General features: G+C 28.4%; 1 protein-coding gene across 1 annotated transcript; it reads right to left on the bottom strand.

The window, feature by feature from the left end:
• Positions 1 to 3,632: 3,632 nt before the first annotated feature.
• Positions 3,633 to 4,953, bottom strand: Phum_PHUM266800 (uncharacterized protein; the record flags this gene model as incomplete). Its single annotated transcript, XM_002426609.1, has 3 exons — positions 3,633 to 3,679; positions 4,428 to 4,756; positions 4,817 to 4,953. The coding sequence occupies 3 exons, from the start codon at positions 4,951 to 4,953 to the stop codon at positions 3,633 to 3,635; spliced, it is 513 nt and encodes a 170-aa protein (XP_002426654.1).
• Positions 4,954 to 23,817: the final 18,864 nt, after the last annotated feature.

Here is a 23,817-nt window from a genome sequence, read left to right as displayed (position 1 = left end):
GTTTTAAATTCGTGACTGCAAATGGGAAACGAAAAAAAAAAAAAAAACATTTTCGAAGGTTTTCTCTTTCTCTCTCTCTCTCTCTCTCTCTCTCTCTCTCTCTCTCTCTCTCTCCGTATTTAATCATTCGAAAAAAAAAAACGAACCGCCCTTATTTCCTTTCTCTCTAAATTTTTTTTTTTTTTTTTTATGGAGGCAAAAAAAAAAACGCGCGCGCGCGCGCGTTCTTTGAATACACAAAAGAAAAGAAAAAAAAATGTGTGAAACAAATTAATTTGCCTTGAAAAAAAAAAAAAAAAATTAACTAACTTGACTGAAAAATATTTATTACTTTAATGTTAAAAAAAAAAAAATCTATGAGTAAAAATGCGTTTTGTGCGTGTGTGTGTGTGTGTGACTACGACTATGACCATGCGTACGTAAATAATAATAATAATAAAACGGATAGTAAGAATAAAATTCAAAAGTTTCGTTCAAGAGTTTTTTATTTCTTTTTTAATTGTGATGTTTAATTCGTGAAAAAAAATTTTTTTTATATATATGTAATAGTAAACATGCCTTCTCTCTCTCTTTCTCTCTCTTTACGAAACCGCTAAAATAATAATAATAATAATAATAATAATAATAATAATAATAATAATAATAATACAACAAAATAAACAAATGATAATTAAATTTCTTAATGACTGATTGAGATTTTCTCATAGTACAAAAAAATTTTTTTTTTTGTATTTTTCAACGAAGGTTTTTTTTTTTTTAATAAAAATTACCATCAAATAATAAATATTTCTCTCTCTCTCTCTCTTTTAACCTTGCGAACGACATAAATAAAAATAAACTTTAAAAAAAAAAAAATGATTAAATCGCGGGAAAAAAAAATTTCGTTACGAAAAAAAAAAAAAAATAAAATGGATTCTTCCTGTCACGTATGATATACTTTGATTACTATTTATTATTATTATTATTATTATTATTATTATTATTATTATTATTTTTAATTTTTTTTCCTTTTATGTTTTTTTTTCAATGCTTCGTGAATTCCCCTACTACGCGTGTTTGTAACGCCTTCATTTCTATAAAAAATTTCTATTTTAACTAATTATAACAACAACCACAGCCACAACAACAAACAACAAATGGAAAAATTTTTTTTTTATATCGGATTTATGACGTCATCAATTATTTTACTCTCTTTCAAATGACTTTATTGTTATTACTTATTTTGATTCATTAAAAAAAAAAATTTGATAATAATATTTAAATACGATCAAAGGTACGGGTGGGAAAGACGGAAAGAGAAAGAGGGAGGAACAGGGGAAGGGAGGGGTATAAAGAGGAAGAAAAGGAGGTAGAGGAGGAGGAGTAAAAACTTTTTCCCGTTTTCTCACAAAGTGAACTTTATAATGTTAAAACTTGTTATTTGTAAAAAAAAAAAAAAAAAAAGAAAAAATTTCTTTTTTATATATTTTAATGCATTATTTTAAACTCCGCCTCGGGTTCTATGGAAACATTAAAAAAAAAAAAAAAAAAAGAAATTTCTTTTTTTTCTTTTTGAGTCACGAGTTTATATATGTATGCTATTTTATTCAGTTACTCCCTCTCCTTACTTACACTCTCCATTGACGAATAATATATGTATTTTCGTTACATTAAAAGAAAATAATAATAATAATAATAATAATAATAATAATTTGAAAAAGAGAAAATGGCGGCGGAATTGTTGTTGTTGTTGTTGCGGTAAAAAAAATAATAATAATTGATGTCGTCACGCGATGACCCCCACAGAAAACACTCCCACCCGATTCCTACAGAAGAAAAAAATGGTGGTGATGGTGTAAGATTAAAAAAAAAAAATTTTTTATTTTGAAATGTTCGTTTTGCGTTTTTTTTTTTTTTTACGTTTTGTTTGTTTGTTTGTTTGTTGTTGTGTTAGGATACGATTGCGTTTAAAAAAAAAATACGATGACGTAAATTATTCTTTATTAAGTTTGATTCGATGTCGATTCTTTTAACTCTCTCTCTCTCTTTTTATTCCTGTTGGAAAAGAATGAAAGGAGAGAGAGAGATAGAGAGTTTGTAAAAGAGAGTGAATATTTGAAGCAATAAATCTTTTCTAAGGTTATGTATTTTATAAGAACACTTAACTCAACAAGACCTCGGCAAATTGAGGCACAACGGGATAAAATGAAAACACCCCAGGATACCAACCACCGAACAACCCATAATTCACCCTGGCACGCGTTTTACGTCGTTTAAACTCTCTCTCTATCTCTTTCTCTCTCTCTTCTCTTTTTCCTTTATTAACTTTCTTTTTTTTTTTTATTATGTTTTTTGTTTTTTACTTTTTGACTGAAAAAAAAATCTTTAAACGTGTCAAATTTATTTTTATTTTTTTTTTTACAAGAGTAAAATGTGACGTAGGATGTAAAAAAAAGAAAAGTTAAAACGGAAATTACATTACAAAAGGGTTGAAAAATGTGAGAATGTTTGTTGTTTGTTAGTTTGTTTGTAGTATTTTAATAAAGTCTGTTAAAAATAGGAATAAGAGTTTTTTACGTCGTCGCGATCGGGGATTTCAGGTCGTTTTTTGTTTGTTTTAAAACTTTTGCGTAAATTTTAATTGTAAATCGACATTAAAAACAAATAAGAAAGCAGAAAACATTTTAAAAAAAATTTTTTTTTTTTTTTATCGTTGGCAGTATCTTTTTCCATGATAAAAAAAAAAATTTTTTTAAATCTGGAGAAAAATTCTTCTGGAAACTCTCAACCGGAGGATTACGGGATAAAACCTTATCTAATTTGAAACGAAAAAAAAAAAATTTTTTTTTTTTTCTTTTTCATCTCTGGAAAAACTTTTTATTATTATTATTATTATTATTATTATTATTTTAGAAAGCTTTAAATTTTAAAATGACAAAAAATTTTTTTATTGATTTTCTGTAAAAACGCGGCGTTAGGAGAAGAAAAAAAAGTAGAAAAAAAAAAAAAGTTTAAAAGACGACACGAAAAAAAAAAAAATTTTTTTTCCACCCTTTTCCTTCTCTCTCTCTCTTTCTCTCTTTCTCTTTCTCTCTCTCGTTTTTTTAAAGACATTAAACAATGTAAAAATTTATATTTTGCGTTGTTCCACGAAAAAAAAAAAAACTCAATTTCTCTCTCTCTTCCTCTCTCTCTCTTTCTCTTTCTCTCTCTCGTTTTTTTAAAGACATTAAACAATGTAAAAATTTATATTTTGCGTTGTTCCACGAAAAAAAAAAAAACTCAATTTCTCTCTCTCTTCCTCTCTCTCTCTTTCTCTCTCGTAAACCGCATACAATGTTAAATTAAGCCCGCGTTTGTTTTAAAACCAAAATTTTTGTAACAAACAATTGATATATAATTTTTAAAAAGCAGAAGATTTTTTTTCCTTTTTTTTTTTTGAACTCCCATCGGTGCCTGGGGGGCGGAAAAAATTTTTTTTTTTTTTTTGGAAAAGGAAAAAGTCAAAAAAAAAAAACAAAAAAAAATTTGTTAATAATAAATGAATTAATTATGGATGGATGGATGGATGGAAGGTACCGAGTGAGAGAGAGAGAGAAACCAATAAACTGTCAAAAGAAAAATGGGTGTAACCAATTGTTTATAAGGGGACCTCACAACATTTTGCATCCCATCAAATTTTTCATGCTGACAGATAAACCTTAAACCTAATTTTCTTTTAAAATTAAAAAAAAAAAATTTCGATTTGAAGAGAGAAAAAAAAAAGGTACGCCGCCGCTCTTCTCATTCATTTAACAAAAAAAAAAAAAATCAAACATGAAAAATTACGTCCCTATTGAACTTATTATTATCATTATTATTATTATTTTTGCGCCCCTTTGGATAAAAATTTTTTTTTTGTTTTTTCGGTTTCGTGGCAGCAAATCGAGTTGCAGACAAAAAAAAATTTATTTTTTGCTTAAATAAATAATTTTGCCACCGAATTAAATTAGAGTAAAACGATCGTGGTGTCCGTCCGCCATTTTTTTTTCAGGTATTTTTTTTTTATCCGATAAAAATGTTCAACGATCGAATAAACGAACGAAAGGAAATCATTTGGATAAAGGTTAGCGATACATTTAAGGTGTTTGTTGTTTGTTGTCTGTTGTTTTCGTGAATGATGAAATCCGTGTTGTCAGAGATCGATCATTTTTAAAACAGGAAAAAAATTTTATAAGGTATTTGTCAATGAAAACAGTTGTTTGTTGTTGTTGTAGTAACTGTCGGAGTGTTTTTTTTTTGTTTAATGTTTTCAGACAAATTTTTGCGTCGGGTTTATCATTTTTCATTTTTAAAGCTATAAAATAGTTTTTCCTTTTTTTTTTATAGATTTTATCGTTTTGTTGAGGTACAAACGGTTACCAACGCGGTAGTGTAAAAGGTACGGTAGAAAAAAAAACCTTACTTACCTTGTTGATTACTCTTTCGGGATGTTTTTTTTTCCTTCATCCAAGGATATTCCGGTACATTAACTCCGGATTGAGATTGTTGTCCGGATATAGGTTCACTCATTGGATAGTTTCCCGGTGGCGGACTCATAGACCTTTGTATGTCTCCGCTTATGTGGGGCAAAGCCGTCATGAATTCAGCCATTGAAGGCTGAGAATTTATAAACCCGGTTTCGGCTGTAGGAATGTGATCCATATGTAACCCGGTTTCCATTGGATGAGTACCGTGGGGAGGACCGGTAGCGGATGCTTGAACCGCGGCCAACCAAAACCCACCGCCGGTTATTCCGCTACCGGCGGATATGTTATCCCCACCGCCACCACCACCACCACCCTTCGTATTGTCGTACATGGGGGTAGGTGGTCTTGCTTTAACGCTCGCAACGTATTCGTCTTCTTCTTCGTCTAAACCCGATGAATTACCACTGTTTCCCGTTCCGCCAGTTACCATGTTTCCTCCTCCTCTCGCTCCCTGTTTCCCACGCATTGTAATTTTAAATCCCCGAAAAAAAAAAAAAACAACCTTCCGTGATACGACGGACAGACGACGACCGACGACCGACGACGACGACGACGACCCGCTCACCGAAACACTTCAACGAAAATCATGTCCAACAAAACTGACGATCAATCACTTTACGTCAACGGTAAAAAAAAGAAAAACAATTTTTTTTTGTCGTTTTTTTTTTTTTTTACTTCACTATCAAACATGGTTCGAATAAATGCAACCAACAAACAACAAAAAAAATATTATAATAATAATACGTTTCAATTACGAGTCAAACAAACAAACAAATACAAAAAAAAAATCGATAGGTATACAATACGACCGAAAAGAAATCATCAATCGATCGATTTATTTATTCTTCGTGCGCTATATTTTATCACTGCTATATAAAAACTCATAACTATAAAATTATTAAACTCTATAAAATTATAGACCACCACCAAAGTTGAGTCCGAATGAATTTTTATTAATTTTTTTTTTTTTTCTTCACGGTTTTTTTATTACACTTTTTATAATCTCCTATAAAAGTTTTTTTCTTTTAAATAAACTATTATTATTATTATTATTATTATTAGCACTACTTTGTTATTCCTCGTGTTGTAGTTTTGTCACATTATTTAACGCGGTGATGGTGGTGGTGGCGGTGTCTGTAATTTAAACATAGCGTTTTATTATTATTATTATTATTATAATGGCGACATAAAAAGTTTCACGGTTTAAATTTGATCATTATTTCACATAATATTAATTAATAATTTAATTCAAACGTTCCTCGTTGCGGTTTTACTTATTTATTTTATTTCACCACCATTTTTTTGTTACTACTCCAGCAGCAGCAGCGTTGTTGTTATTGTTGTTGTTGTTGTCGTTCTTGGTTTCCACAGACACAGACACACACACGCACGCACTATAAATTAAAAAAACAAAAAATTAGGATTAATATTTAATGAAATGAATGTTGTAATAATAATAATAATAATAATGTGTCGTTTCTTTTATGTCACGCATATATTGGTTTTTTTTTCCAGTATTTTTGTGCCTCACTCTCTTTCTCTCTCTCTCTCTCTCTTTCTCTGTTTTCATTTTTATGGAAAAACACACACACAACCATTACAAAAAAAAAAAAAAGAAAAGAGTTTTAATATGAGTGACAATGACGGGGTGGTTTTATTTACACAAAATTTCAAATTATTACTATTATTATTGTGTAAAAGAGGGTTTCATAAAAGCGGAAATAAATAAAGTCAAAGTCTTTTATAGACTATAACTATAAGAAATGCTACTTTTTGATTTTGTTATTTGTTATAAATGGTAATGGTTATTGTATTAGAAGAATCGAACCTTGTTAATATTACGCAGTTATGATTTTCAATATGTTTTGTAGCATTAAGCCCTTAACAAAAACGCGCGCTATAATATGCTATAAATACTATATTCGCGGATCGTTTTTGATTCCTGACAAGAAATTCTTTTTAATTGATGAAACGTAATTTACGAATCTATAATAAAATGGTAGAATGATTGTATTGTAGGGAAACTTTTTAAATTATATCAAAATGCTATAGTTTGTTTGTAGTCTATAATTGTTCTGAATGCAAAAATTACAAAATTGAGTCTTTGAATTATTCGTTTAAATAAACGTACAAAGTTGGAAAAATATTTTATTTCACGGTTGAAGTAAATAAATATTTATTTATAGTTATAGCGATTGATGTGAATTTATAGAGAGGTGATATAAATTTTCTTTTTGTTGTTGTTGGTAAAATCGAATTTAATGTGATTTAAGGTTGTCATCATTGTTGACGAAAAAAAGGAAAGGAAGAAAGAAAAAAACATTTTTTCTTTTTTTTCTTCCCTTTTTTATCATTTCAGAAGAAAAAAAAAAGAAAAAGTTTTTGCCATAATTTAAAGTTTTTGAAGAGAGAGAGAGAGAAAAAGATAGTAAATTTTTCTTTTCAAATATTTTCCCTTCAGGTACAAAAACCCGGATATCCGGTACATGGATTCATAAATTTATCTAGTACATTATATATATGTATACGTTTTGATACGACGCGAAAAAAATTTCCGGTAAAAAAGAAATCTTTTTTTTTTCGGGGGGAAAAGAAAAAAAAATTTTTTTTTTTTATCCTCCCCCCGGAAAAAAAAAAAAAAATTTCCAGTGACGTGATTGAAAGGTTCAATCGATGCTAACGTCACGCCTGGAATTTTGGGAAAAAAAAAATTATCGAATTTTTTAAAAGGTTTCTTTTTTCTTATTAGATTTAAAATGGTTTTTTATAAGTTGTAAAGACACGTTTTTTCTTAAAATTTTCTTTTGCTGCGATTGTATTTTCTTTTTTAGGGGAGAAGATTTTAAAAATTAAGTTTATAATTATTTATATTCTTAAATATGGAATCCATATTGTGTTACAATTTAAATTTTTCTAGAATTCAAGCTAAGGTTCTTGCTTTTTAGGTTTGCACCGAGAGTGAAAGAGAGAGAATGAGTTTAAAAGGTATTAACCTTTTCCTTTACAATAATAACAACATAATAGATCATTGCTTTTGTTAAATAATAAAAACTCTTAACACTTTTCATCGTACCTGAACTTCGGGTCCAAATTTTTTAACACAAACAGTACAAACGGCAAAAAAACAAAAAATGTAAATAAAAACAAACGATAAAACAATCAGTCAACGACGTCGTCAAACAAAAAACTTTTCTATTTTTTTTTCTTAACCTTTGAATATTTTTTCTACTTGTAACAACAAACAAACGTCATTTTAATATTTAATTTATATTAATTAATTGTTTGTTTTTAAAAAAAATCGACGGTTTTTTTTTAAACAAACTACAAACAAAAATAATCACATTTCCGCGACACTTTTTCACCACTCGCGACGACACTTTTTTTTTTTTTTTTTACATTGTCAAACGTTATTTATTATCATTATTTTTAATTTAACGTTTTTCTTCCCCCCTCGCGTAGGCCTCTAGTTTTGTTTCTTTATTATTTCTGGTTATACCGATTCTTTTGCCACGTTAAAAAATAATAATAATAATTTTTTTTGTTCCTTATCGTGTCGGAGCCATTACAAAATCCAATATTATTTTATTGATGATAATGACGATGATGACTATATCTACTATGACGATAATGATGATTAAGAAGACAAAAAGAACGACGACGGCGACGGCGACGACGACATCAACGACAACGACAACCGACGATGACGATAAAACGACAAAAAGAAAAATTGTAATAAAAAGAATAAAAAAAAAAAAAAAAAACGAGTTAAAAAAAGGAAAAAAAAATCCAAGAAAAAAGCGTGAATACGTATGTATAAAAATAGTTGTCACGTGATCAGTTGAAATAAAGTTTAACCAATGACAAGACTCGCAGACGGACGCGATTCAAATAACCCATCCAGAAGTTTTCTAACCTATTATTTTCAGCTCGATTCTACCGTTTTCGAATAAGTTTAACGAATAAAACATCGTTAGAAAAACCGTTTGGGGTTACCGAATCAATCGTTAAAACAAATCATCTTAAAATAAAATTTTCATCAATTTTACGTTTAAAAAAACGACGATGTTTAACGCGGGAAAAACGTTTTCACTCGTTTTCTTACGTTGTACGCATTCTATAATTTAAGGCTGGGAAAGTGAGACAAGGACAAAATTATACGTTTTACATTATAAAAACAGAAATCAAAAATTTCAGGCTCAGTAAAAAAACCTTACAACTCCTTTATTATTATTAACTAAATTCCTAAAAAACCTGAATTTTGATTATTTGTCTTCTTTTTGTCTCTTCCGATATATTTTTTTTTTTTTTAAATGTATTCGAAAAACGATTTTTATCACTCTCATTATTATTATGATTATTATTATTTAAATCATAAGCAAAACATTACAAAAAAAAAAAACCAAATAGTAGCAACAAGTCGTTTTTAGGTTGGGTCCTCGTCTTCATCGTCAAATGGGTCACAAATTTAAATTCGTACAATTTTTATCATTATTATTATTTAAATGTGAAATGCCATAAACTACAATACTGACTTTACGGGGGTAAAAAGTAGGTGAAGGGTAAGAAAAACCCCCAAAGGCTACAAAAATTAACCCTCTGCCTTTTTAAATGGGTCGAAGAATCTGTTTTCGTTCAACCCCAAATCCATAATTCTTTATTTTGGTTTTCCTTATTTTCATCAGCTACTACGTAAAAAAAAAAAATTACGACGAAAATTACGCCGCGATTATTATTATTATTATTATTTAAATCACGCGTGCGTACGTCCGATAATTTTCCTTTTAAAATTTTCAAAATGGTTTGGGAAATGAGAGGTTGACGATTTGAATTCCGCCGCAATTTTTTCGTTTTCAATCAACGTTAAATTTAATTTGTAAAAGGTGAATGAATGAGTGATTGAATGAATGAATGAATGAATAAACGAATGATTTATTAAAAATAGTAAATCACGGTAAAATATTATTTTATTTATTAATAATATTTTTGCATTGAGGAAAAAAAAAATTTTTTTTATTTTTTTTATTTTCGTTAGGGAAAAGTCAGGAGTAGTAGGGAAAAGGGTAAGCAGATGAGGGAGGGAGTTGTTAGCAAAACTGGTAGAAAAAAAAAAAAGGGAAAAAAACACAAAAGCACTTATAAAAAAAAAAAAAAAAAAAAATGTCTCGCAATCGGAGATTTAAGAATAAAATAAAAAATTGAATTTTTATGCAAATGCAAAAAGCATAATCTGACGGATGGATAGTGTCGAACTTTGAAACAGACGGAAGTGACGTTTCAGTTCATCTGTCATTGAAATTTCATCCCGGAAACGTAAAAAAATTACGAGTCTAACGTATGAAACGTTACAAACACTAATCTTTTTATAATTCTTTTTTTTTATGAAAATATTCATCGGAATGATAGATGATTAGTTTTGCCAACGTTTTCCAATTGGTCTTTTATTATTTTTTTACAAAAAAAAAACAAAAAAAAAAGAAAAATTTTATTTTATTTAAAGGGATGATTAAATAAATGACGTTCCTATATATACATAAGGAAAAAAATAGGCTTGAATTTTTTTTTTACGTAATTTACATTTAAAAAAATTATTATTATTATTATTATTATTATTATTATTATTATTCCATCCCTTTGATTTATTACTATTAAAAAAAAAAAAAAAATTAATTGTAACGTTTGTAAAAGTATAAAGTTTGTGGTGAAGTACGATGTTAGTACACCAGACCAAAAACTTTTTTTTTTTTTTTTTACTTAGTTTTTATTTATTTATAAAATTTTAAAAATGGCGGCTTAACGTAAAAAATGACGACGTGGAAAAAAAAAAAAAGATTTTGATGTATGATTAATTTAACAAATTGTAAAATATCGTGTGTTTGTCGAACAACCGTCGGTTGTGTGTATGTTGTCTGCCTCCTATTTTATGTTCTTATCATTTTTATTTTTCCTTTTAGCTTACCACATAAAATCTAACATCAAAATCATTTACCACTTTTTCCCTACCACCACCACCACCACCACCAGCACCACCACCACCACCTCAACCGATTCATTGCTGATTTTGAAAAAAAGATAAATTTTTTTTCCTTTTTTTTTTTTTTATTCGTGGTTTACTTGAGGGGGGGGGAAAGAAACAAAATGGGAAAAAATGGGGAGGTTCATAAGACTGAGGAAGGAGGCGGGGAGATGGGAGGGAGAGAGAGAGGGAGGGAAAAAACTCAATTTTGAATTTATATAAAGAAAAAAAAAAATAACCATTGATCACGCCATTCATTTTTATTTATTTATTTATTTATTGAAACCGTTTTAATAATTTGTTATTTGGAGAAATTTTTTTTTTCATGTCGAATAAAAATTTTTCAAAACTTTTTTTTTTTTTTTTGTTTGCATTCGTTTGTTGTGGTTGTTGTTGTTGTTGTCGGATGATGACTTTAAGTCATTACAATCCTCTCACAAGCACGATGAAATAATTTTTTCTTTGCATGTTTCAAAAAAAAAAAAAAAACATTTCTTTCATTTATTATTATTATTATTATTATTATTATTATTATTATTATTATTATTATTATTATTATTATTATAATCATCATCATTATTATTTTACTTCCGTCTGACCGACGGTCTAAGATTTTTTTTTTTTTGTACAACCTGTAATTTAAATTTTTAATTTAACTTGTAATTAGTAAATAAAAAAATTTTTTAAGCAAAGAAATTTTATGTTAAACGCGTCCGCATGTGACCATAATCTAAAACATTGAACAACAACAACAAACAGAAAAAGCAGAAAAAAAATTTTTTTTTTTTCTTTTTATTAAGAATTCTTTTAGAGAATTCTAAGCAGGCGGTGAAATTTATTGTAATTATATTTTCATATAACACACGTAAAAAAATAAAGTTTTTTAATGTTTTTCGTCTTCCATAATTTTAATTTTTTTCTTTTTTTTTTTGTTAAAGTGAAAGTAGTCGGGGTCGTAACACGAAAATTTTATTTATTTTTTTTATTTAAATAATAATAATAATAATAATAATAATAATAATAATAATAATAATAATAATAATAATAATAATAATAATAATAATAAATTTGTAATTAAATTTACAATTGTAATTTACACGGCGGAATTGTAATTTGCGTAAGATGATGATTGAACGAACGTCGTGTCATAGGGTATCGAATATCGAAATTAATTAAATCGGTTTATATTTCCATAGAGAACATTTTTTCTTTTTTTTGACTTTCTCTATGGATTTTTCAAATTTGAAAAATTGTCGAAAAAAAAAATTGTCAAAAACGTGTTTCCCGAAAACAAAAAAATCAAAAATCAAAATTGGGAAAAAGTTCTTTTGACCTGTGAAAATCATTTTTTTCCCTCTCTCTCTCTCTCTCTCTCTTAAAAGACAAGGAAACTTTATTATTATTATTTTGATCGATATATTCAATTACCACAAATTTATTATTATTATTATTATTATTATTACGTGAAGTGAATCACAATAAAAATACGATTTAATAATGTTTGTGTACGTGTGCGTGTGTGCGTACGTTTAAATCCATTCAATCTGTATTAAGTAACTATGTAAACATTGTCTCTGTCTCTCTTTACTCTCACTTTCCGTCAACAGGTTTTTTTTTTTTTTGGGGAGGGGGAGGGGAGTAAATATTGATTATTTATTTATTGATTTATTGAAATAATAATATCAAATAACTAAAAACAAACATGATTACTCTAAATATCGATTTATTTATTAAAAAAAAAAATGAAAAAAGCTCCCGCGCGTTAGTTTTTATTTTTTTTTCTCTTTTGAATGATGGGATCATCGTGATAAAATGGCGGGAAAAATTCAAAAATTTCGAATTAAATTTGAATTGACGATAAAATGACGGACGAATGGATATCGAATTTGAATTTTTATAAAAAAATTAATATATGATTTCCGAAAAAAAAAAAAAAATTTTTTTTAATTCGTTTGTAAATTTCTCTCTCTCTCTCGCTCTCACCTTAATTTAAATAAATGACGTCATTGATAATAATGTTAAAAGGATGTTGTTGTCAACCCCTCGTAACCTTCGACCCTATTTTTGTGTTTGTATTAAGAGAAATCGATGGATTTTTACCCGTTAAATTTCTTTCTTTTTTCTATTTATACTCGTTTAAAAAAATTTAAAATTTTAAAATTACGACTTGTGTTGTAAAAAAAAATTAAAAATGGCCGACCGATTTATTTTGTTTTTACATATTTCTGCCTTTTTGTTTATTGTTTTTATTTTGACAATAATTTTTTTTCTCTCTCAGAATAATAATATTTACGAATACGCCAATATAATGTTTGCTTTGAATTTAGGACGTGTTGTTGTTTGTTGTTTGTTGTAATTTTAAATCATCAACGAGTCATACAACAATTAAATATTTACCTTGAAAAAAAAAACATTCTTCCATCTCTCTCTCTCCCTCTCATTATTATACTCGGAATGAATTACTTAACAAATCGTAAGAAAACATTTTTAAAAAAATTTTTTAACGCGGCGTTTCGATAATAATAATAATAATAATAAAAAGGGGGGATGAGGGTGTGTGAGAGTGTATGGGGAAAGCGTAAGAGGAATCTTTTCTTTAATAAACAACAGGAGAAGGAAACAAATAATAAATTGAATTGAGGGAAATTGTGCGGTCAGCAGAACGACGAAATCCGGGTGGGAGGAGGGGAAAGTGGAGGAATGGAGGGCAAGAGGGAAGGAGGGGGGAGGATGTTCAAATGGCTTTAAGGGAAATGTAATTTACATGACTGCACATTCACACATGTTGCACCTTTCCTAACCCTTTCACCGAAAAAAAAAGATTTTTTTTTTTCCTTTTTAAAAAGGGTAAAGGAGGACAGGGGAGGGACCGAAAGGTAAGGGTTAAAAAAAAATAGAATCAAATGAAATTAATTAGAAAACGCGAGTTTAAAATCAATCAATTAACCAAAAAAAAAATGTTTAACTTATTAGCGAATGTTAAGTAACCCCTTTTTTTCTCTCTCTTTTCTTTTCTTCTCTTTTTTCTCTCTCCTTTCTTTTTCTTATTTTCTCTTTTGGTATAAATGCCAGAAACAACCCCCGACAATAAATTTTTAAATTCAGTTTGCGTTACGAAAATTTTTTTTTTTTTTCTTTTTAACGGGGGATGATGATTGAATCTGAATCTTAAAGTTGAAAGGGTCGTAAAAAAAAAATAAGAAAAAAATTTTTTTTAATTTTCACTTAGAAATGTTTTTATACTTTTTTTTTTCTAAAAATTTATTAATTTCGTCTGCTAACTAAATCGAAATGATTTCCGTTGTTGTTGTTATCATTCTGACAATCCATTTTTTTTTTGCCACCTTAAACTATTTAAAAAAAAAAAAATTGTAACTCAATTGAAAATTACAAAAGTGTCAAACGATCAATCATAATCAGTCGTAGAACATTCTATTGAAATACTCACGTAAAAACAAATTTTATTAAAAAATCGTTGGAATGTTGTTCACACAAAACACGAACACGAACGCAGCCTCCGCGATATTTATTAACTCACCCTTAATAATCGAACCATATAAGACAATTTTTTTTTCAACGTTTGATTTTATTAAAACGACAACCGATATTATCGCGACAATCATAACGTTTGTTTATTCTACTAACCCGAAAAACTTTAAAATATATATTTGAGAAAAAAAAATAGAAAAACAACAACAACAATAAAGCTATCAAGAAAGGGGTTGCAAATTATTTGAAAAGTTTTCCTTGGAAAAACAACCCAACAAACGAGTCCACTAATGTGTTTTATAGATAAATATAAATCTTGGTTTAGGCTAAGCATGTGTCGTAGTCGTCGTCCTTCGTCGTCCTCGTCGTCGTGTTAAAACTACGGGAGGAAAATAGCAAATGTTTCCTACTCCTCTTCTTTTTCTTCTTTACGAAAACCGCTACAAACAATTTCCTTTTTTTTTCCTTCCTTTTCTCAAATTTTTTAAAAATATTATTATTATTTAAAACTTTTATTTAACTCTTCGATAATCATAAATAATAATAAATTTTTATATCGTTTTATAAATAATATTAAATATGGCGTCGTAGTAATTGTTTTATTTATAATAATCGCGTCCGCCATTGTGTTTTTTTTTTTTTAAAGAAAAGACGAAGAAAAATTAGGATATCATTAAATAATCTCTTGAAGAATGAGGAGGGTTAAGAAAAAAGAATGATTGAGGATAATAATAGGGCTGTTGTTTGGTTGTTCGGTTCGTGTTTGTTGCGCGGAGACTTTTTTTTTGTTGGAAGAGGGAGGGGGGTTTACATACTCCAAGGTATCGTTTATTTAATTTGTCAATTTCAAAATATCGACGACATGAAGATGGTAATCGAAAAAAAATTAGTATTATTATTATTATTACGAGTTGTTTTTTTTAATTTTTCTTCTGCTTCGAAAAAAAAAAAAATTCGTTAAAATCTTTTTTTTCCTTTTGTTTTCTTCCAAAATTGAAATCGAAAGGAGAGAGAGAGAGAAAGTGAGAGAGTGAAAACCTTTTAAAAGAATACAAATTAGTGGTTGACAGAAAAAGGGAAGGAAAAAAAAAAAAATTAAAGCCCGAAGGGTTATAAAGGCTCACCCGGGGATGACCATCGGGATATGACCTTTTGTCGAAGGGTTCTTGATGTCCGAAAACATCCCTCGGGACTCTTTTCACATTAATCCATTTACTCCTCTCAGTTATTTTATTTTTTTATTTTTCGTTTTATTTTATTTAAAACGTTTAACAACAAGTTTATTATTATTATTATTTGTTAATCATTTTTCATTTTGAGAAAAAAAAAACATTGAAATGATGATGATGATGATTGTCGTCATAAAAAAAAAAATTTACACGCATGTGAATTTTTGTTTGTTTTCGAAATAAATGAAAATGGAAAAGAAAAGAATTTTTTTCGTTAAAAAAAAAAAAGAAAAAGAGTTTTCACAAAAGTTGAGAAAACTCATAACTGTCAGGGATTTGTTTTTTTTTTTTTTTGGTTTAATAAAACAAACAAACAAACAAACAAAAATATATAACTATTTTCACTTGTTTGTTTGTTTAAATAATTGTTTGAGTTTAAAATTTTCATTCTAATTATTTTTTAATTTAGGAAAACTCAATAAAAAACTTTTTAACCCCCTTTCCCCCCGAAAAAAAAAATAGCACGAATTTTTTTTTTTTTAAATGTTGGTACGATAGAAACAAACAAACGTAAACGATACATGAATTTTGTTGTTGTTGTTTTTTTATTTTCCTTACGATTATTTTCATTTTTTTTTTTTGCCAAGTAGTCGTGAGTCCTATCTTTCTTTCCTTTTCACTGATTCAATGTTACTTTTAGCAGCAGACATTTTCTTTTTTTTTTTCTTTTCTATCTCTAAGAAATAAAATTTCCTTTTTTTTTGAATGTATTGAATTTGTTTTTTTTTTCTTTTTCTTTAAATAAAAAAAAAAATTCGAAACCATTGAAGTTGGAGAGATGAATTAAGGAAAAGCAAAAAAAAAGGCAGGAAAAAAAAGGAGAAAAGAAAAAAAAAAAGAAAAACTGTAAAATGATAAAATTTGAAACTGAGAAAGGTTTAAAGGGAAAAAAGAAAAAGAAAGAGAAAGGGGAGGAGGGGAGGGAGAAAAAAAAGAATCGTATGGAAAAACCGTTTTTCCCCTTTTCAAAATTCAAAAAAAAAAAGAAAAAAAGAAAAAGAAATCTGACAAAGGAAGTTAGTCAAGGGAAAACGAAAAGAAGATGGAGGAGGTTGAATAAAATGGGAGTAAAAAAAAAAGGGAGGGGGGATGGGTAGAGGGAAACCGTTTGTGAAGCTGAAACAGAGATTTGAAGACACAAAAAGAAAAAGATGGCTCTGAGCAGGGCCTTCACCACCTGCCGCATTATGCAGAATCAATTTGATACCCTGGAAGAGTTTGAGAAGATGAGAAGATTGAAGGGAGGAGGTGGAGGAGGAGGATGAAGCATCCTTCTTCCCGTCGGTCGGGGGTGGGGGTGGGGTGGAGAAAGCAAAAAAAAAACTCGGGAGGCAGGTTTCCGTATAAAAATTCAAATTAAAGATTTTTTTTTTCCTTTGTTTTATTACTATTTTTTTTTTTTTTTAATAGCTTCCACGAGAAATTAATAATTTTTTTTTACCCTCATTCCCCTTTTAGTGGAAACGAAACAGAAAAAAAATGGTTGTAACAATATTGGTAATAAAATGCAAAAAAAAAAGGAAAAAAAAAAAAAAAGGAAAAAGTCATTTGCTTAAATAAAAATGCGTGACGCGACCGTTAAAATTAATATATGTCGTCTACACCCGCCTCCCCATCGTATATATACTTTTTCTCTTTCTCTCTCTCTTTCTCTTTCTCTTCCTTCTTTGGACTCTTTTTCCCCGTCGACCCTTCCCCCTTCCGGTTCCCCCAAAAAAAAAAAAAATTCACGACAGCAACAAAAACAACAAAAAACGGGTAAATCAGAGTGACAACTGACGACATTAAAAAAAATTTTTTTTTTTTTTATTTCTCGAACGTTCGATAAAATTTTTAAAATTTTTTATCCGAATCGATACTCGAATCGTTTCGATTTAGCAGACGAAATGTTTTTTTTTTTGTTTGACGTACCGACTTATTCGAAAAAATAAAAACAATTAATCGAACGACGTTTCGATTTTTAAAAACCGAATCTAAAAAAAAAAAAATTGTAATGATGACGATAATAATAATGAGTTTTTTTTTAAAAAAAAAAAAAGAAAAATCTTTATCTCGACTGGAAAAAGAAGAAGAAAAAAAAAATCTGGAGAGTGAGAGAAAGAGAGAGAGAGAGAGAGAGTGAGAGTAAAAAGAAGGAGGGTAAAAAAAAAAAAATAAGAAGGAGAAGGAGAGAAAAACCAAACATGAATATTCAAAAAATAAGAATCTTGTTCGCGGGTTTCTTTATTACTATTTTGCGAGGAAAGTTTTTTTTTTTTTTTTTTTTTTCTTCATCCTTTTGGAAAAAGAAAATTTTTCCCTTTTTTTTTCCCTCTCCCACTCCTTCTCCCCCCCCTTCTCCTCCTACCCTTTTTTTTATATTTTTTTTTTTTTTTTTTTTTTTTTTTTAAATTAATTAAAAAAGATTTTTTCGTTTATGTTATATCCATTAATAAAAAAAACATTTTATATTTATTTTTTTTTTGTTTTTCCATTTTTATAAAAAGAACTTTTTTAACATTAACTAAACGTATTAAATCTATAATCATCTTTGAATAAAATCGATGATACACAATTTTCTTTAAAAAAAAAAAAAAAAGAAAATTTTATTCCGAGTGGACGATTTTTAAAACGTCTGTAATGGTCGTGGTTTCGTTTTCATCCATTTTTTTTCTTTTTATTATTATTATTATTATTTTATTTTTTTATATATATATAAACGGGATAATTTTAAAAGGTTAGAATGTGAAGAAAAAGGAAAAACCATTTTCCATCGCTTTTCCTTTTTTTCTTTTCTTTTATTATTGAATTTTTTTTTTCTTTCCCATATTATTCCATTTTTATTTGTTCCAGTGTGTCGAATTTTTTTAAATGTTTTTTTTTTCTGGAAAAAATTCCATTTTTCGTTGGAATAATTTTTAAGAAAATTTTTTTTCAGTGCCAACAAAAAAAAAAATTTTATTCTAGAAATTTTCCAGAATTTTCTATAATTTTTTATTTTTAATTAATGATTTTTTTAATTATTATTACCTTAATTGAAATTTTTTTTTTTTTACATTAAAAAAACGTTTAAAATCGAATTTAATATTATCATTATTATTATTATTGTTAATTTATTTAAATTTTAACGAACGCAGAAACGAGAGGGGGTGGGGAAAAAGGTCAAAAGGGCATTTAATTTAAAATGAAAATCAATGTTTTAATTTTTTTAGTTTTGTTTGCGGATTTTTGTAGAATTTTTTTTTCTTTTTTTTTATTTCCTTTTGTTTTTCGAAATCGGTGATTGTTTTGATTGTTGATTGTTTGATTGTTGTTCGAGGAAAAAATCGAGTTGTTGAAGCAAACGACAGTCATTAAGAGTTTATTCTTACTCGGAAAAAACAAAAAAAAAAAAAAAATTTTTTTTCCTTTTTTTTCCTTTTCTTTTTTTCCTTTTTCTATTCATTTTCTAAACAACCCTCATGACCCGCATCAAGTGTTAAACTGCTCCATTTTGTATTTTTTCCTTTGCGAGTTCAAGTTCTTTCCCGCCCGTTTTCTCCAGGGAATGTTTAACAGATGAAACTTTCTTCAAATACGGTTAAGAAAAATTTAGGACTCCCCCCACCCCAAAAAAAAAGAAAAAAAAACATTTTCTTTCTCTTCTCTTTTTCTCTTTCATAATAATCATCATCGTGAGAGGTTTTTCGAGAGAGAGAGAGAGAGAGAGAAAAAAAAAATTTTAAAAACCTTAACGTCAAAAAATAAATTTATTATCATTATTATCATTATTATTATTATATAAATAATAATAATAATAATAGTTTCGATAGAATAGGATATAAATAAAGAAAATTTTATGTACATAAATACAAAACGTTTGATGATATAATTTTTTTTTTTCAAAAGTGGGAGACATCAAAAGTGTCTGTCTCTCTCTCTCTCTCTCTCTCTGTCTCTCAATGAAAAGGAATCATTTTTTATATATAAGAAATCGTTTACCTTCTAAACTCTTCGATTTTTCTTTTTCTTTTTTTTTTCTAGAATTTTCTTTTTAAATGGAAAAAAAAATTTAATCGGGTAGATGATATAATAATAATAATAATATCAACAACAGCAATAATAATAATAATAATAATGATAGTTTTAAAAAAAAAAAAATTAATGAACCGGAATAAAAAAAATTAATAAAAAAATTTACTCTCTATTACTCGGTCTCTCTTTCTCTTTTTTTTTTTTTTAAATTAAATATTTGCGTTTGTTTGTTTGTTTGTTTGTTTGTTACTTGACCGATAACAAAAAAATAGGAATTCATTCAAAACAAAAGAAAAATAAAAAAAAATTTTTTTTTTTCGGTTCGGTTTCGTTTGGCACGTCATTAGTCACTCGTGACATTAATTCTATGGCGCAAACAAAATCTTAAAAGTTTTTTTTTTTTTTTACCTTTCGCACTCTTTCGAAACCTTTTTTTTTTTTTGTTATTTTGTCATTACTGTTAAGTTTTCTTGGCAAAAAAGGAGAGAGAGAAACAAGGGGGTTGATGACCTTTACATTATTTTTTTTTTGTATCGCGATGCAAATAGAGTTCGAGAAAACCCTCCGATTTAAAAATTTTTTTTTTTTCTACAAAAGAATTCTGGAGGGAAGGAAGAGGAGGGAGAAGGGGGAAAAGAAATCCGGGATTCCCTTAGATAGCAGAAGATATTGTGGCAACAACCCCAAAACACACACACACACTCACAAACCGTTTTTAACTTTAAAAAAATGTTTTTTGAAAATCCGCGATAAGTAATGTTAAAAAACGCCCCCTCTTCAACCGCAGATTCATAAATTTGAATACCGTAAAAAAATTTTTTTTTTTCTTTTGGATTTCTTATTCCTTTTAAAAAATTTTTTTTTTTTTTAAATTTATACACATATATATATTTTTTGAGAAATAAAATTACGACGGTGATAATAATGATAATAGTGATGATAATAATAATAATAATAATGATGATAACAAGACACGCCAACCGTGAACGAACGGTTTTTTTTTTCTTTTTCTTCTTTTTTTTTTCATGGAAATTTTAAAATATGGCTACCGCGTAAGCTCTTTCAGAGCACAATTCAGTCTTAAAGTCTTTTGTGAAATTAAATAATAATAATAATAATGATAATGATAATAATCTTTTACGTCATCAATCACATTTTTCAAAAATTAAATTTTTCCTTTTTTAAAAAGAAATATCAGTACGGTTATCATTTTCATCATGAAATCCGCCATTTTAATTATTTTTACGAGTAATAATAATAATTATTATTATTATCACCGTAACTGTAGTGCGCTATATTTATATTTGACTTGCTATAAATTTATAGCGTATAAAAAAATATTTAAAAAAATATTTAAAATCGATAAATTTAACTGACCTTTATTGACGATGTAATTAATAAATTATTAATGAAATCGATAAATCGATTTTTTTATTATTATTATTATTTTTTTGTCGTGGCATTAGATACACTAATATAAAAAAAAAAAAAACGTGGTTAAAAAATGAAAATTATGACTACGAAACAAGGGTAGAGAATGAAAGGAAGTGAAAGTTGTTGTAGGTCAGTAAAAGTCGTCGGGGAAAGGAAGGAGGAAGGAGGAGAGGGGGAGGGTGGGGGGGGTAGGAGCGAATGAAAAAGAAGTAACAAAGAAATAAGAAATGACATTAGAATGATGGATTACAGAAGAAGAGATGGAAGAAACACACCCTCGTTCGAGTTGGCTGTCACCCTATCTGAAAACATGTCGCGATATCCGCCGTTCCAGCATCCCCTAAAACCAAGATTACTAAAAATGGAATCTCCTCTCAAGTCGTTGCATTTTTAGAGATGAACAAAAAAAGAAAAGGATGAAGAAGAAAACTGTATTTGCGTTTTGGCAGCACCGAAGGAGAAAAAAAAAAAATTTTTTTTTATTTAAAACGCGGAAGAAAGGCGAGGGGCGTGCAGGAGGCGGGAGAGAAACGGGAGTGCGAGGGAGAGGAGGGTGAAACCCCCCCATTTTTTTCCAGTTTTTCAAACATTAAAATCTCTTCATTTCCCAAAAAATTTTGTTTACTTTCCTCGTCGTTTTTAGTGTGTGTAAAAAAAAAAAATTTACAAGGTTAAATACGATCGAATTTTTTTTGTTTTTGCTTTACGCACTTACGCAGGCACTTACGCACTCACGCACATTCATATTTATAAATTTTATTTCTCATTCAATTTACTCGGGATAAATAAATTATTACGGGAAGTGGAAAAAGTTTAGTAAAAACCATTCAAGAAAATAAATGGGTTACAAAACGATCTGACACGTTTTGTTTATGGTTAACGGGGGATGGTGCCCCAGTTGCGAGAGGGTGATACCCCCCTCCCCACTTCTCTTCACCATCATCCTTCTTACCATCTCTCTCTCTCTCTCTCTCTCTCTCTCTCTCCCCACTCCCCATATACTTTCTCTTTGAATTTTTTTTTTAAATCTTAAACATCGCATGGGGCTCATAAAAGCATTTTCACCATATTTAATTCATTCAATATAACAAAAAAAAAATTTTTTATCGATAAGGTTTTTTTTCATCGTCGTTGTTGTCGTCGTTGTCGTGACATTTTGCTGTCGTCGATTCAAAAAATTATTTTTTTTTTTTTTTAAAAAAAAGGGAGAAGGGGGGTAGTAGTGAGGGGAAGGGCGAACACCACGTGAAAAATTTATTTATTTAAAAAAAGAAACCGAAAGGAAAATAAAAAGTTAAACTTTGACACTTACCTACGACCCTACAACAAACGTATTCATACGTGAATACACACTCACGCACTCACTCACGCTTCCGTTTTACGTATACGCACACTCACACGCACACGCACACACACGTACGCACACATACGAAAGCACCTGTTTCAAAACTTATGACTACAATAAATAATATTTGGTGGGAGAAAAAAATTCTTTTATGTTTTTTTCTTTTTTTTCTCATTTTTATACATATAATTTAAATCACGGGAAATGGGGGAGGGGTATGGGGAGAAAAGGGGGAGAACCTTTCTCCATATTGTTTTCAACCAAATTGTTATCGTTTGTGTTGTTGTTGTCGTTGTCGTCGTTGTTGAATTTACCGAATTACAAAAAAAATTCAAGCACTCATCGTGAAAATTTTTTTAATAATACCCAGGGGAAGGGAGGGGAAGTGAGCGTGAAAAGGGTTAGATAAGTACGTGTAATGTAAAAAAAAAAAAAAAATATTGAAAATGTAAACCCTTTTCCACCCCTTCTCTCGCTCTCCTACCCCCACGAAATTTAATACATTGTTAAATTTACATTATTATTATTATTATTTACGGTTTTTTTTTTTTGATATTAATAGCCGGACGATTTCATTTTTTTTCATTCATTTTTTGGTTTCCCCCTCCCCCTCCTTCACCGCCTTTTAATAAAAGAAAAAAAAATTCGTCCGCTTTTAATTTTCTTTTTTTTTTTTTGAGCAGAAGAAAAAAATTATATTTAATAAATTATTTAAATAATGTAAGAAGACATGAAAAAGATATAATTTTATTTATTATTATTACCGTTGCGATATAACAACAGCAACAACAGCAACAAACAACAACTAACTCTTTGTTATGCACAACGCAAGAGTCAAAACGTAAAAATTATTTGAACTCATCGCGTAATAAATTTTTTTATTTTTTTAATTTAAACCCAAAAAAAAAACCGTTGTTCGTTTATCATTATTATTATTATTCATTTTTTCGACGGTGTGGAGGAGAGGGAGGGAGGGGGGAGGCGTAATTATTTTTTTAAAAAAAAGGTGGGAAAAAGGTATCCCCTAAATCGTTCGTTTTAAAATTTTTATTTACCTTTTAGGGGGGGATAAAAAAGCATGAACCGATGAAATAAACGTATATAAATCGATAAGACTCTTTCCTTTGATAATAAATAAAAAAAAGGAAATAAAACAAAGGAAGGAAGAAAAAAAAAGGTTATTGCTTCTGCTGCTGCTGTAGTATTTGACTGGTTTGTGTGTGTGTTTGGGTCTTAGAATAAAATTATTTCGATTATGGTAATTTTTATATCTTATCTTCGGGTTAAAGGTTTCGGGACTTTTAAATGGTTCTTCAACTTTTTTTTTTAGTTTTAACTTTATTTTTTTTTCTTTTGTTCCCTTTTTTCATCCCTTGGCTTTTCCTTTTTTTCCTTTTTTTTTTTTCTCTGAAAAAGAAAGAAAAAGAATTTTTTCTTTCGTTTTTTTTTTTTTTTTGTTTCTTTCTTTCTTTCAGCCTTTTTTTTTCTCTCGAGAAAGTTTGCCACATGTTCACTTGGAAAAAAGTTTTTAGCACAATGTCAGAGTTTTTTTCTTTCTTCTTCTTCTTCTCTTAAAAAAATTTTTTTTTTTTTATATAAATTTTTTTTTTTGTTTTTGTTTTATTTCATTTTCTTTATTTAATTTTGCCATTTCAAATAAATTTCTCTATCTCTCTCTCTATCTTCCCCTCCTCTCTCTCTCTCTTTGATTACAGATAAAAAAATTCTGTTCCTGCTGTTCCTACTTTTCCTACACTCCTACGACTCATACTCTTAACAAAAAAAATTACTCGTAATTGACACGTTTCAGAATTACCAACATTAAAA

This window comes from Pediculus humanus, genomic scaffold (genome assembly GCF_000006295.1).
Source record: "Pediculus humanus corporis 1103172107642 genomic scaffold, whole genome shotgun sequence".
NCBI lineage: Eukaryota > Metazoa > Arthropoda > Insecta > Psocodea > Pediculidae > Pediculus > Pediculus humanus.
The sequence above is the reverse complement of the archived record's forward strand: the minus strand, read 5'-3'. Positions and strand labels throughout refer to the sequence as shown.